Source organism: Chamaea fasciata, unplaced genomic scaffold (genome assembly GCF_029207755.1).
Source record: "Chamaea fasciata isolate MVZ Bird 193981 ecotype frontalis unplaced genomic scaffold, bChaFas1.0.hap1 SCAF_2, whole genome shotgun sequence".
Classification (NCBI taxonomy): Eukaryota; Metazoa; Chordata; class Aves; order Passeriformes; family Sylviidae; genus Chamaea; species Chamaea fasciata.
The window spans coordinates 47941582-47956182 of NW_027094087.1; the positions used below are offsets into that span (position 1 = coordinate 47941582).

General features: G+C 40.3%; 1 protein-coding gene across 3 annotated transcripts in view; it reads left to right on the plus strand.

The window, feature by feature from the left end:
- Positions 1–2824, plus strand: part of B3GLCT (beta 3-glucosyltransferase) — a 49185-nt gene extending 46361 nt beyond the window's left edge. For 2 of the 3 annotated variants that reach the window (XM_066175969.1, XM_066175968.1), the window contains one exon: positions 1178–2824. In XM_066175969.1, the coding sequence (XP_066032066.1) occupies positions 1178–1345 (168 nt within the window). In that variant the 3' untranslated portion in view covers positions 1346–2824. The remainder of the gene's footprint in view (positions 1–1177) is intronic. The other variant, XR_010719367.1, reaches the window with a different exon arrangement.
- Positions 2825–14601: the final 11777 nt, after the last annotated feature.

Here is a 14601-nt window from a genome sequence, read left to right on the forward strand (position 1 = left end):
CAAAACACCAGAATTTTGTCTACAGCTTACTAAAAAGCTGTTTTATTTTCAAAGAGCAAAAAATCTTTAGTCTCAGATGTGTAAAAACTGTCTCTATCAGAAATAAATTCTTCAGGTTCTTGAAACCTAAATGTTCTTCAAAGTGTTTTCAAAAGTCATGAGGGATACAGATTCCCTCTTGATTTCTCCAGTGGAATTTTTAAAAATAAGCACTCTGTGTTTTAAATATCAGAATAAAAAAAAAACAAAACACCAACAACGCATACTCAGATTTCATGTCAAACTCTGTTGCCTAATTTTATGACTGTAACATATACAGAACTGCATGAAGAAAATTTATAAATACCACCATAAGTAGGTGAAGCGTGCAGTATTGAATTAATTACCAGCTTAGGCATCAAATCAATTATTTGTTGTCCAAATCATTCAATTTTCTTCTTGTCTGGGTTTTTCCCCCCTAGATGTAAAGCACAAATGTTTGCCCTCCATGCATTTTTCTTACAAAAACTCTAATGGCAAAATGTAGCTGTTTTACCAAGGACCACTACAGGTGGGAATTTTTTAATGTGATGATGCACTTAGTGCCATTGAACTGCCAGAGAAAATGAAATACACATGGAGCATTAGGACAGCAGCTGCATCTTGTAGCTATGTTGTTATTCTGTCTGGTTTGATATAGCCTGATGAAGAATAACAACACAGTTTTCTGGCACCACGATGTTTGGAACCTTAACCTATCATAAACTCTATATATTTTGGCTGCCTATTAGAATACTACAGTCACAGTGGCAGTGCTGACAACTCTCATTAGAGAAGGAAGAGAATATAGTTTAAAATAATATTGTCATTATTGAGCCAAAACTGCATATTTAAGGTTTCATACCAACTACATTGTTTATCGCATGACTTCTGAGGTTGTGCCCATTTCATCCTGAGAAACGGGATATTTAGTATCAGCGTACTTCATTCCTAGCATGACTGCAGTGTAAGTTGAAGATTTAAACTAATGCCTTGTCAATTGATATAATATAATGGTGTAAAAAACCCTTTGTTACCATCTTGTGTATTTTGTCAGTGCCATACTGTTGTGTTACAGGGGCCATTGAGCAGTGATATCTCTTTAAAATTCTTATTCATCATTAAGTACTGGTGTTTTTGTTTTATTCTTCCATCTTAGGCAAGGCCAATGGACTACCCAAAAGACTACCTTTCTCACCAAATTCCAGTATCATTTCACAAGCACTGGAATATTGATCCGGTGAAGGTGTATTTCACATGGCTGGCACCAAACACAGAAGAGTCACGTAATGGAAAAAAAGTTGCATATAACAGGGAGGATTTATAAGCAGTAGAAGAATGTACATGTTAATTACTATTTTACAGCTGAGAGACAGCCACTACTGTGATTTTTGTTTTCACATTGTTCATCTGTTCATGACGTAGGAAGACTGTTTTGTTCCTGTTGGTTTTATCCCTTCAGAGCAATGGAAGAAGGCACTTAAGTGACTTTTGGATTCTTTTCCTCCAGTTGGTTTCTTTTTAGAATATTTTTGGGCTTTGTATACCAATGAACTTGACTCCCATTTAAGAGTCTTGTATAACTTTACCAGTGTTCTGCTTAGGACTTGGTTCAGGCAACATCAATTAACATTCCCTTCCTTTGCTCTCTCAAAAGCTGATGCTATGTATTTGGGAGCTTAATATTGAATAAGTGTTGAACATCTATTGTACATCATCTCTCACTGACTTACAGAAAACAGTTCTCTAAAAGGTTCTGAAACAGGTTTCTTGATAAATCTAGAGGACACTTAGCTTTTTTTCTGTGACCAGGAGCTAGAGTGTGTGAAGGCTCTGCTCCTTTATGCTTATTTCAGATAGAAATACTGTAGTTCTCTGGAGTAGCTGGACCAGGCATGAAACCACTGTTGCACATTTTAAGTTTTATTGGCATTTGTGTGGAATGTCATGTACAAAATGGAAAAAAAAAAAGGGTTAAGGACGGGGATTTCTTAGGTAGCCACGGGAGGTCACTGTGGCTCCTCTAGAAACTGAAGTCATCTTACATCAATTTGGCAAATATAAAAGTGACTCTTAAGGATTTTTGCAGAACTAGCATTTCAGTATTTCTGATGTGTGCATTTCAGTAGCATATGAATGCCAGCTTTAAAAATTTTGTAGCATTCCTAATTTATATCATCAAAATAAGTAATTTCATGCATACAACATGTAAAGTGTGATTCATATTTAAAACATTATTGAATTTTTTTTAGTAATTCAGTTTTGTAAAAATGTTTGTACAAAAACTGGCTTTAATATGTTCTAAACTAATTTTTATATTGTAAAACTACTTCTTTTAAAATTATGGTATATGGCACTTGTATGCTGTTATTTAACTTGGCTTGCTATATTGTAACCAAATACAGGGTCTTAAAGCCATACTGCTGAAGTAATTTTTGTTTTGGTTTCCTTTAGTATGTTAAAAATTGATTCCACTCCAAAGAAAAGCAATAGTTGCTCTAGAGTCGAAGTAGGGGAGCCACTGATTCCTGTCTTGGTAGTTACTGAAATTGTATAAACATTTGTTTGTGAATGTAGCTTGTGGGTTTCTAAGCATTGAATAGCAAGCACATATTCATAATAGATTCAAATTTTGATTAATAAAGAGCAATCCATGTTATGTCTTTTTTTCTTCCCACTACCAGTGCCTTAAACAGTAGACATTTTACTGATACCAGGACTATGTTCTCTGATACCATCAGTGAATTGTTAATTATGTTTACTGTTTGGAACTGTGAAAGCTGAATAAAAGCATTCTTTAACCTTTTGTGCCTTATTCATCTTTGCAAAACCAAGTACAGCAAATCCTTTAAGCCCTGGTGAAATAAGTTCATCACCTTAATTGTAATTACTGTTAGTTTTATTAAAAGGCAGCTTAATCTTTGGGGTTTTTTCGTGTTGTCCTGACCTCCATTTTAGGTCAGTTTTCAGCCTCTAGTTTTGTGCAAATGGAAAATACTGTTTCAATGAACACCTTGTGATTGGGAGCCTGATGCTATCACAAAACATATTTCACTGTCAAATTCTCCAAAGGTCTTGCAACGCAGTCCAGTCAGGTCTAACTTCCAAATGGTGATATTTAATCTCTCTTTGGGCTCTGTGAAGGCAGACTAGATCAACAAAAGATGATTAGATTTGAGTCCAGGCTGTGTTGTACCTGTAGGCTGCTTATTTAGATGTAGGAGGTCATTGACTTGTTGATTGATTGCTTACTTGACTTTTATTTCTGGTTTGACATGTAGTAGTAGCTGACCTAAAGTCCATCTTTTCTCTTGCTGTTAGCTCTGGGTTTTACTGCAAGGTTTCTGGAGGTATTAGTAAGCATCAGACTTCTGATTTTAGTCTCCATAGTTTGGAAGGCAACAAAGCCATAATTTGCTCAAGTATTTTGACCCCAAAACTCTGACTTTTGAGACACTGCAGCAGCATCACACAAATGACCTTCCAGTCTACTACCTAAATAAGATTTTTTTAAAGCAAAGGATCACAAAGAGTTTATATAAACAAGATGTGAAGCCTTCTATGTGAACTTTAGTTTTAGAAGACTGAATGACTCTTACTAGCTGAAACCTAAGGACAAAACAGTGTGTTAATGAGCCGGAACAGTACTAATGTTTCTAATGAAAATCAAGTGGAGTATAAATGGTGTAATGTTAAAGCAAATCAATAGAAGAGGCATTCACAACTCACTTGGTAATAGGCAGATTAAAACAGGTCTGCAAAGTTGATTGACTGCTTGAAGTTTCCTTTTCTGGGACAGTGCAGGGTTGTGGCATGAAAAAGAAAATCTGGGAATCATTGCTGATTATTTGTTTTTAATGTTTATAGCATAAAATTTTTCCATGTGTTAAGATGTTTCTTTCACAAAATTATTTGGTAATTTGGTTGGTTGGTTGATCTGCCAGGAGCCAAAAAACCCCTTGAGTTTTCAATAGAGCAGATATGTAAATGAAGAGTGAAGAAGTATTTGAGGCCCACATTTGCTCATGAGTGAGAATGAGGGCTGTGAATCTATTTTTATTTCTCTACATCTGCAGGTGGCCCAGGCATGGAGAGACCCAAAAGGATACGACCTTTGTCTCTTCTTCTGTGGTTAGGAAAATGGGCAAGAAGCTTCAGGCAGCTTGCAAGCTGGCTAGCTTTCTTTTTGTGCAGGAACGCTTTGCCCTGACACCAGCTCTGATGGCTGCTCACTGGAGGGAGGAGTCCAAATTACCTTATTTTCAATTCTTTAATTTCTCATGGATTTTATTATCGTGGCTGGAACTAGAATGTCTCAGCCAGAGGCCTGAGATGCTTTGCAATGAGATTCTTGGAAAGTGAGATCAACACTGTGTAAGACTGCCATAATTATCTACTGTGAACACCTCCAAGGCCAACAGTGCCAGTGCATTACCAAAAAACATGGAGAAGTAGTAAGAGACTTGCTTTTTGCAACGCTGTAAAACTCTGAATGCTTCTGTGCATTGGACACTATGGTAATAAATATATTTGAGTTTGCTTTAATGCAGTTGCTTCTTCTTGTTGTTGATATGAAACTAAAGGAGAAATTTAGAATTCTGAGCAAAACGCTCCCTGAGGGTGTCACCTCATCATGCAGTGGCTGAGGAATCTAAGAGCACTTGATTCTGCTCCGTTAGTGCTGCCTGGTGTAGCTCTGGCTCTGAGGTCCCTTCTCACATCAGCATGGTGGCTTCGCTCTCTGTACTACCCCTGTACACACATCTACTGTGTCACTATGGAACAAATTCACCTCCCCAGTCACATGGAAGGTTTTATCTTTACATGATTGTTTCATTCAGCAAAGAAATAGATTCAAAATTGATTTGTAGGTAAAAACTTATCCGTTTCAGTTTGAGATGCACAATGTGCATGTATAAAAAATAGCAGCTTTTAATACACAGTCTCATGGTGGTAGCCGTTGTGTAACTACTTGATTTAAATTCTGTCCTGGGAAGAAAAGTCCTCATGCTTTTCAGATCCCAGCCTGTGGTTTACAGAAAGAGACCTGTGGGACTAGAAGAAGTAGAGAGAGGTGAACAATCTGTTTATATCCACCTGCTTTTACAGATTCCCTTGACTTGTTTATCTGTGCCCTTGTCAGCTAGGAAGCAGAAGTACCTCCACTGAAATCAGTTAATGAGATTTCTTCTGTTAAGACCTCCATTTGCATGGCAAGAGTGAAACAGTTTTGGTGGAGTGTGCATGCACTGGTTAGTTCTGAACACAAGGGGAAAAGACACAGTAGAAATAATTTATTTAAAGATGAAAAGGTAAGTAGGCATTATGCAAAAGCCTGCAGAGGCCTAAAGGACTCACTGTCAAAGAAAGGAAGAACTGGTTTGGAAAACAGGTTGTGGAGAGGAGTGATAGGAAATTACATCAATGGAGTTTAATGAAACATTCTTTATAGGAAATCTATAGGCATGCTGCTTTTATAAGCTAAAAAAGAAATGCTAAGCTGTTCCTGTGAGAAATAAAATTTTAAAGCGATGCTTTTGTAGGTCTGAAGGCTTAAGAGCCTGACTGTTAAACCGAACAACTCCAAAAATGTTGAAATGACTAGGTTGTAAATGTTTTACAGACTCAACTTACAAAAAAGAAATAGTGTAAGCAGATTGTTAATTAATAAGAAGCCAATAAAGAAGATTATCTGCTGGGAAGATTATTGTGCATCATCAACTGATTTGTGCCCACTTACGTATTTCTAGCTGAGACATCATCCAGATGAAGGTCAAATCAGACAGTTTATAATGTATCCCATCAAGGTCCTCATAGCAGGAGCTCACATATTGCCCTAGTTCTACAGTCACTGCAACCCATCTTCACAGGGGTGCCGTGTGACACTGTCTGGTACCTGCTCCCCAAAAGCCTGGGAGAATGGCAAGAAATACAGCACATATTTCTCAGGAAGGAGGGAAACTAGGACTGAAGACCGGTGAGTTCCTCAGTTGTCTTAAGGAGAGCTCTCACTGGTCCTCCTTCAAAGTAGCCATTCCCTGGCTAGCAAGGCAGCAGAAACGACGTGGGGTGTAACCCTCAGTAAACACAAATACGAATTAATGGCCTGGAGCAGATCAAGATCAGTTGTAGCTCCAGAGGCATTGGTAGCCCTAAGGACAGTCAGTCACAAGGGCTGATGGGTGGTGTTGGCCAATTCACCGGCCTTTTTTTTCCAGAGACTTCTTATGTTGCTAAAATTCTGTTTGCAAGCTCCTTGAGGGAGCCCTTTACACAGAACAGAGTGGGAGCTGTGCTCCAGATGCAGTGCTTTGATGCAGCCTAAGCTGTGGTCCCGTGGCCTCATTCTGCCCAGTCATGTTCTCAGTCTATCTCTTGTCCTGACAAACCAAGTTACTAATTGATTGTTCCTCTTTCAGTTGCTGTTTCTTCAGGCTAAAATTTTCATGTTGATGGATTTTGTGCTAACTAGAACATCTGATCCTACAAATGCAAATTTTGGAACGACTTTGCACTTAATAAGCAGTGAAATACATTTTTAACAAAATAAAATGCGGATAATCATGCTATATTTACCAGGTTATTATATTCTTGTGAAAAACTCCATCACATGCAGTTTGAATGTCTGAAAAAGATACCATTTTGTTTCAAAAGAGCTGGCTTACCTCTGCCATTGCTTGCCTCTTGTTCAGTTAAGTGATATGATTTGCATATAAACAATCCTTGCTTTAGAAGCTCTTAATTGTCCTGCTACCATTGTCCAAACCCTGCTCTTGGGGACTTGGTGCTTGAAAGCTGAAGCTCCAAGCAGGGAAGTTTCTTTTTTGTCTACAATTTTGTCTTGTGCTCTGTACATCCTGCAAAATCTATTTGACACTGGACCTGTGAACTGAGCCATACCATTGTTCCTGGCTTGGAAAAGGAAGATGGAGCCCAGCTCTAGCTAGGCTGAAATATTCACCTCACTCCAGGTGGGTATTTGACTCCCATCAGCATTAATCACACTTGGTCCCTGAGAGGACTGGAGTCAGTGCTATACCATCTTCTTCTGGGTGAGCAGATCCCCTGTACTTCATGTCCCTCAGGCAGTGCCTCTCTGAGCTTTTTCTCAACAGGAACAGCACATTTGCACACAGAAACTCAGAACTGGAAAACAGCCCAGGCTCCTCTGGAGGTCACCTTCTTCAGTCCCCTTGCTCAAGCAGGGACACCTACAGGGACTGCTTAGGACCACGTCCAGGCGGCTTTTGAGTACCACCAAGTATGCAGACCCCACCACTTCTCTAGGCAACCTGTGACAGTGTTTGACCATCTTCACAGTATAGAAGGATTTTCTCATGTTCAATTGGAATTGCCTTTATTTCAATTTGTTCCCAAGGCCTCTTGTCCTGTCATTGGGCTCCACTTGGAAGACTTCAGCTCTGTCTAATCTACACCTTCCCATCATGTTCTTACTGATCAGATCCTACCTGAGCCTCTGCCTCTGAGAAGTCTCTGAAGCTAAGTGGGGTTCAGATTTAGTTTGGTTTTGTTTATTTGACAGTTTCTCTTTAACATGGCAAGGTGACTCCAGGCACTCCGCACCAGAGCCTGTTTACAGGTTTTTAATAACTGTCACAGTGCCAGGCGTTGCTGCATGGTGAGAAGCTGCTGGGAATAATTAGCACCAAGGGGAAAATGTCAAAGAGATTCAAATGTAACATTTATACAAAATGCTACTGCTTTTTAAAATTCCCGTCAGCAGCAGCACAAAACCTCTGTGATTCCCTCTACCCCGAGGTTCATCCCACCCACACAGCTATGCAAAACAAGTTCCCCACTCAGAGTCCCATTTCTCCTCCCTGCAGGAGCAGTGCCAGCAGCGTTGGGAGCTGGAGAGATGTGTGAGCTCCTCAGTGCCCCAGTACCCTGCACGTGGCACCTTTCTGCCAGCCGTGTTATCCACAGATCATGGCCTTGTAGGAAGTTGTCCAATCTGTCTGCATCACTTACATCACTGCTCAAGCCATCTCTCCTGTTGCCTCCTTTCCCTGCTTGGTTTTGCTTCCAGCCACCCCGTCACTGTGCCAAGCTCTCCAGTTCTGCACATCCATGCCCCAGTAACAGCCATGAGTTATGTGACATGTTCCTCCTGCTGCCCTCATCCCATTAAAGATCAATGAGCAGTTTCTGTAATCTGCAGGTTTTAGATGGTTTGCGTGTGAAGGAGAGTCAGTTTTCCATTAACACTTCGCCCCCTTGCAGAGTTCATTACCAGTATCCAGTATAAGGGGTTATTGCATCCTCCCTAGGGATTGTACTGCTTCAACTGAAGGTGCTGGGGAAGAGATTTCCTCCAAACCCCACTTGCTCTGTGCCTTCCCTGACACTCCAATGTGGAAGTGCCCTCATCTTGCCGGCACAAATGTGACCTGCTCTTAAAAGTGCATGCTTTGGTATTTTGGGGGTCAGATTGAGGCTTCTCTTGCCAAACCTTCTCTCCCAGTGCAAAGAATGGAGGGAAAGTGTTTGCTGCTGAGGCTGAGCAGAGGGTTTAAAACATTCGAGGGATTGGTGCAGGCATCTATCTCCCTAAATATTCACATGGAATTGCTTCCATGGTGAGAAAAAAATTAATACATTTCTCCCGAGAGATGCCCCAGTTGGACTGAAGAGCCAGTTTATATCTTCAAGCAGGTTTATATCTTCAGGAGCAGACAATTAGCTCCACAGCAGCCACACCACAGAGTGCAGAGCAATATAACTACTTTTAGTCAGCTCTTGGGGATCTGACCTATGGGTGGTAACTTGGAAATATAAGCTGTTTAAATTGGTAAGAGACTAATACTGTTTTCTGTAATATCTCTGGGCCTCTAAAATGTTTTCTTTTCTCCATTAAGTCCTCCTGATTAGTGAAAAAGATAGTTATTATTGCAGACTTCCAGATAACCATGATATATTCTTCTCCCATCCACAAATAAAAAAGAAAATTAAAAAAAAAAAAATCAGCAGCAATCTCTTTGGAGTGTATGCCTAAAGAGAATTTATAGGTATATGTTCTACAATATGTATGTACATTTATAAGACCTATTTCAAAGACCCATGATTCTGTCAAACCTCAGTGTTAACAGCTCCAAGGAACTGATTTTACACCGTCACCACCATTAAAATCCTGTGCTTACATTTCATTATCCCTGAGCTGGGAAATAATGGTACAATACAGGAGAGCATACGGGTCATGATTTATACCATCCTGTGTAATTTTCTTGGGTGTTCCTCATGCCTTGGTTGGCCAAATCCTTTCTGAAATGCCCTTTTCACTTGTGCTGAGGGGGAGCTGGAGTGCCCATCTCTAAGTTTTACGCATGAGCACTCCATGCTCCCTGGAGCCATTGGAATTCTGGAGCAGCAGCAACTTCTTGTTGCTGTTGAAGGCATTTCATTTTAGGTGGAGTACATACACAGCCAGAGGAGCAGTCCACAGATCCCAGGTCTACCTCTGTACTGGCTGAGTGGCTCTGGGATCTGCTGAGATAAAGAAAGGTAAGGGGTCCCTATTCAGGTGACAAGGTTGCAGTTATCTATCTTTATACTGGGGAATGTTTAGTGAAGTTCTGTTTGTATCACTACAGATGTAAAGCACCTTTTTGAAGCAGGGGGTCATTTAGCCTCTCTCACAGTAATTGTGAGCCTGAAATAAAAGAGTACATGTGGTGGACGTTAGTGAATATTGGGCTTTTACCTCTCAGGCACTGTGAGGAACGTAGCAAGGTTTTCTTAATTCTGTATTTTTAGAATTTATTTTAAAATGCAGTCTTTCTAATTTATCTCATGCAGTCACTATTGTACAGATGGAAATCTCCCACATTAGACAAATAATAAATCATATTTGAGTTGACCAAATCATCCCTTTCAGGGTGCAATTAATTATTCAAGAAGTACACATCCAAATGTTACATAAGAGCTCTCTTGCATCTGAAATTACCAAATATAATTAAAAATGTATAGAGGAGGAGACAAGTAGCTTCATATAACTTTGTGAACTTCAAATTATTTTCAAAATAGGTCCAGTATAAGACTTCTGTGTCTAACCCGCATACTGCTAAAAGCTATGGTCTCACAGGCATGTGCAGCTCCCTGGGCAAAATCATACCATAAGTCCCAAATCCCTTACCATTTAAAAAGACATGAGCTCATGTTGTTGATTTCTCTGTGAGCAGAGCTGTCTCTGAGATCACCAATGGCCACTGACACCTTGAGGCCCTGGTGCCCACACCCCTCTTGAGAACCAGCCTCGTGCCTCTGGAGTCTGTGTGTCACCACTCTGCCCAGGCAGCACCGGTCCACAGCTCATCTAAAGCCCTGGTCTGATTACAAACAAAACCAGGGCAAAGTCTTACATTTAAGTCACTTGCTAGAAGAGATTATTGAATAGAAAATTATGAGAGTTTGTTTTTCCTAGCGGCAGGAAACAGGAATTTTCAACGATAAGCTATTGAATAACAAACATTATCATCTTTGCTGGGCAAGTGTCTCAATTTTGTTTATGAATAAGGGAGATAAAAAAAGGAGATTTACAGGTTGAAAAACATAACAATCTTTTCTTTCTCTAGTTATTTGTCAGGGGTTGTGAATCAGCCCTGTAAGATGGGCAAAGGGAAATGCTCCGTAAAATCGAGAGAGGCAGATTAACCTGGTGGGGCTTCTTCACAGGTGTGCTGCAAAGCTCCACACATTTCATCAGTCCTGCAGGGATAATTACAAGTCTGTCAGTTCCTCCTGAAACACTTTGAACTTTCACACCACTCATGTCTCAGAACCAGCATTGCTTAACAAATCCAGGGCCTGTAAGACCCTTAGAAACTTCATGCAGTCTTAAATTTTACTTCCCTTCTCTTTTCTATTTCTTCCTTTCTTTCACTCTCTTTTCTCCCTCTGGTCCCCAGCTTGTTTGGGGTTTTTTTGTTGTTTGTTTTTTTTTTTTTCTTTTGAGTAGTGAACCTACCATTCGAGCAGATTTAGCAGGGAGGGTGAGGGGACTTTAGTCACCCACTCCAGCCCAACTAGTCTGGTGTTGAAAATGCCCAGAGCACCTCAGATTTATTCTCCTTCTTGCCATTTTTGCCAGTCTACACCCTCACATACAAGCGAATTTTACGGCATTTTGTTCCCACAAAGAAGGCAGATGTGCCATTGGTTGGCAGGGTCAATGCAGAGAAGCAGCACCCCAAGTCTATGGTGTGTCACTGATCCCGTCAGTGCCTGCTGCAAGGAATACTCTGAAAAGACACAGTGTGGTATTTTCCAGCTTCTCTGTTGCTGCAGTAAGACCCTCTTAAAGGCTAACTAGAAAAAAAATGCAACACTGAAGGGACCAATTTGTTGAATTAAGAAAAAACCAAACAGTTCTTTTCATGTCTTGGAGTACATGCCTTTGCTTGACATCTATAAAACAAAATGTTACTGTTTAGATAAATGTGGATCTTTACTCCAAATCATGCTTGAACATTATAAAAAATTTACATAAGCTCTTAAGTGTTCAAGGACTCATCTCAGTTGTATTTCATCAGGTCCACTGAAATCCCTTTTTTGTGATAATTTAGTTCTGACTCTCAACAAAATTTCATTCAAAACCAGGCCCTGGTAACTGTTTATCATTGGTCAAGGCTTCTAAATGTGGTCACCCATAAAAATTTCTTCTCCTCTCCACTTTCAGATTTCCAGGCTGTGTCTATATTCTTGCTGTTTTGGCTCATCCCGTAAAATGCCTTCTCAGCTGATTTTCAAGGCTTGTGGCAAATTTTCCGGCATGTGCCTATTGCTCAGGGGTATTTCATCTCCGTCTTCCAGAGCACTGCTCCCTGCTGCACTCCTGGTTAAGGTGATGAAAATCCACAGAGACGGAGAGAATGTGAATTAGGTAAATTCTGGGGGTTTTTGCAAAACACTGTGTGACCTCAGGCAAATTACTTTGTGCCTCATGAGATGGAATAGCTGTAGACGTCCATTGGTACCACAGTTTCATGTCTATAAGTCCATGGAAAGTCCTGGATTGCAGTAACTTTGAAAGCAAAGCCACAGACAGCAAAAGCTTGACACATGAAACCAAATAACCTTTGGTGAAATGTGGGTCTCCATTTTATTTTACCTTATTTTTCCGGACACTGGAACAATTTGTAGCTTCAGAAAACTATACATTTCATTGAAGTAAATTTTATTTCTGTATGATAGATGAGTCCTCAGGACTTGTTTGGTACACCTATACATTTCTGTACGTATACATGAGCTGGATAATTGCTCAACTCCTGCAAAAAACCCCTTTTTGATAATCCTTTTTCTATGAAACCCCTAGAGAAACACTTTCTATCACAGATTTATTTTGGCTGACAAATGTATTTTAAATACTGCTCCCTATATCAGCTCTGGCAGTCCTTCTTAGCTAGTAAATTTGAGGTCTGGAAATTGAGACAGACAGAAGGTACATAAATGAAAACCTCTGTGATATAAACAGTGTCAGCCAACGAGTCATAAAGCTTAATGTATTGTAACCCATTAGTGGTAATTCTGGCTAGATCTGGCAGTTGGAAAGGACTAGATTAAAATATTTTGAAGGCTAAGGAAAGTCCAATTTACACTCAAGATTCAAAGCTGAGGAGAATTGTTTGCCTTCAAAGCCAAGGTAAAAAGGGAAAATGAATGGGAGCCTCATGTTCATCTTTGTGTGAGGCAGCACTGCCCACAGTCTTATCTCACATGATTCATGTAAGGCTGTTTGCCATGGCCAGCACTGTGACTGCCTATGGCAGACTAAAATCAGGCTCACAGGATGATTTCCTTTGAGGAGGTACTGGGGAGGGATCCACCACGAATGTAACAAGCTCAAATCCATCCCTGGGGCTCAGATTTGGGTTCAAAGGGAGAGGCACTGTCTGTTCCATTCATCTCTTAGAGGCCATGCAAGTTAAGCTTCTGCTTAAATGGACGTTTCTGCAAATGCTGTATTTGTATACAAGCCACCTTTTGCCCTCGCTGGGATAATGGGAATGGGCACAGGTTCAGAAACCCTTGAGGGAGCCCTCTTGAAACCTCCTTTGTGCCCGTGGGTGTCTTTGCAAGTGGATTAGTGAAAACCTTGGAATTATTTTCAAATGACCCTGTTATCGGGTAACAGAGAGCAGAGTACCTATGGCCTGGTGGCTTTGGAGTTCTTTTTTTTTTTCCTCTGAATGCTGTTCAAGCTCAGTGTTGTGCAGTCCCTCTTATGTTATGCTTTATGGGAAGAAAGTGGATCTCACAACAGTTCCTCAGGTTTCCTGCAAGTTTCAAGAAGAGCAAGGGGTTTTTAGGGATTTTTACTGAAAAACTTCACCCAGCTCCACAGAGTCCTGGAAGGTTAAATCCTTCTTGTTTAGGGCCCTGCTGGAAACTACGTGATGCATTAGGAGCTCACAGCTCCCACTCATTTCTGTCCATTCATCTTGTCCTAAGGGGGAAGATGATGTTTCATCAAAGGGAGAAACAGATTTGCTCTTCTTATTCAAATATAAAATTAATAACTTGAAAACAGACATACATTTACTTATGTTTCTGTTGTTGTAAAAGTTTTCCTACCTTATTACAAAGATTTTGAAAAACTAAATTTCTCATTATACTTTTTTTCTTATTCAGCATTAGAGTTGACCAATAAATTTTGAATAGAAAGGCATTTTAAAGAAACATAATTTTTAGGAAGCCTGCAGTGTTTTCCTGAGGAAAACTTTTTTTTTTTCCCCCACAGATTTGAAACAAGTCACAATGTTCTGTTAACTGCTGTGAATTGTCTTGAGTTTGCAGGGTTCAGGGAGTCCTGACTTCTTTTCCCTTCTCTTTCTTCTCATGGGACGGGGTTTATAGAAAATAATTTGTCCCAATGAGTGTGTTTGGAGGTCACAGCACCCTGAATTTGTTCCATCCTTTTGCTCACAAAGATCAATAAGGTAATCATCCACTCTGAGCTGAAAATTACCAAATGAACCTAGCAACAAGATCAATTCATTGTGCCAAAACAAGGTACTCTGATCACTTCAGCAAATGCTGAAGTGATTCATTCTGATGTTGCTCAAATTGTAGATCCCAAGGTTTGCCTTGGAATGGGATGAGAAACATGGGTTTAAGTGCAGCATTTGCTGCAGTCTGGATCTTCCGGACTCAGGTCAGTTTGGTTTGGCAGAACAGCCCATAGAGGAGTGTCCATACAACATCCTCTCTCACCTTTGTAATGCAGGCTGGAGTGAGTCCAAACCTCTAAAAGTCACTGATCTTTTCACAGTGCTCAGTTATTGAAGAACATGTAACTTCTGTGGTTTCATAGTGAGAAGTCATGCCTTATGTCTGGCAGGGTGATAAATGCATGTGCCTGGAGCCACAGCTTGTACATGGTCATGCAAGAAAGTCTCTCTCAAGACCCCTACAGGGATCAGCCCTACTCCTGCTCGCTTGAGTGACAGCTCTGTCTGCAATTTCCCTCAGAAAATGCAACAGAAACAGTCACTGGTTTTCAGTGAGCAATTACCCAAAAAGCAGTGCTTTGAGCATGGAAAGCTGAATGAGTTTCTGCTTTTTCTA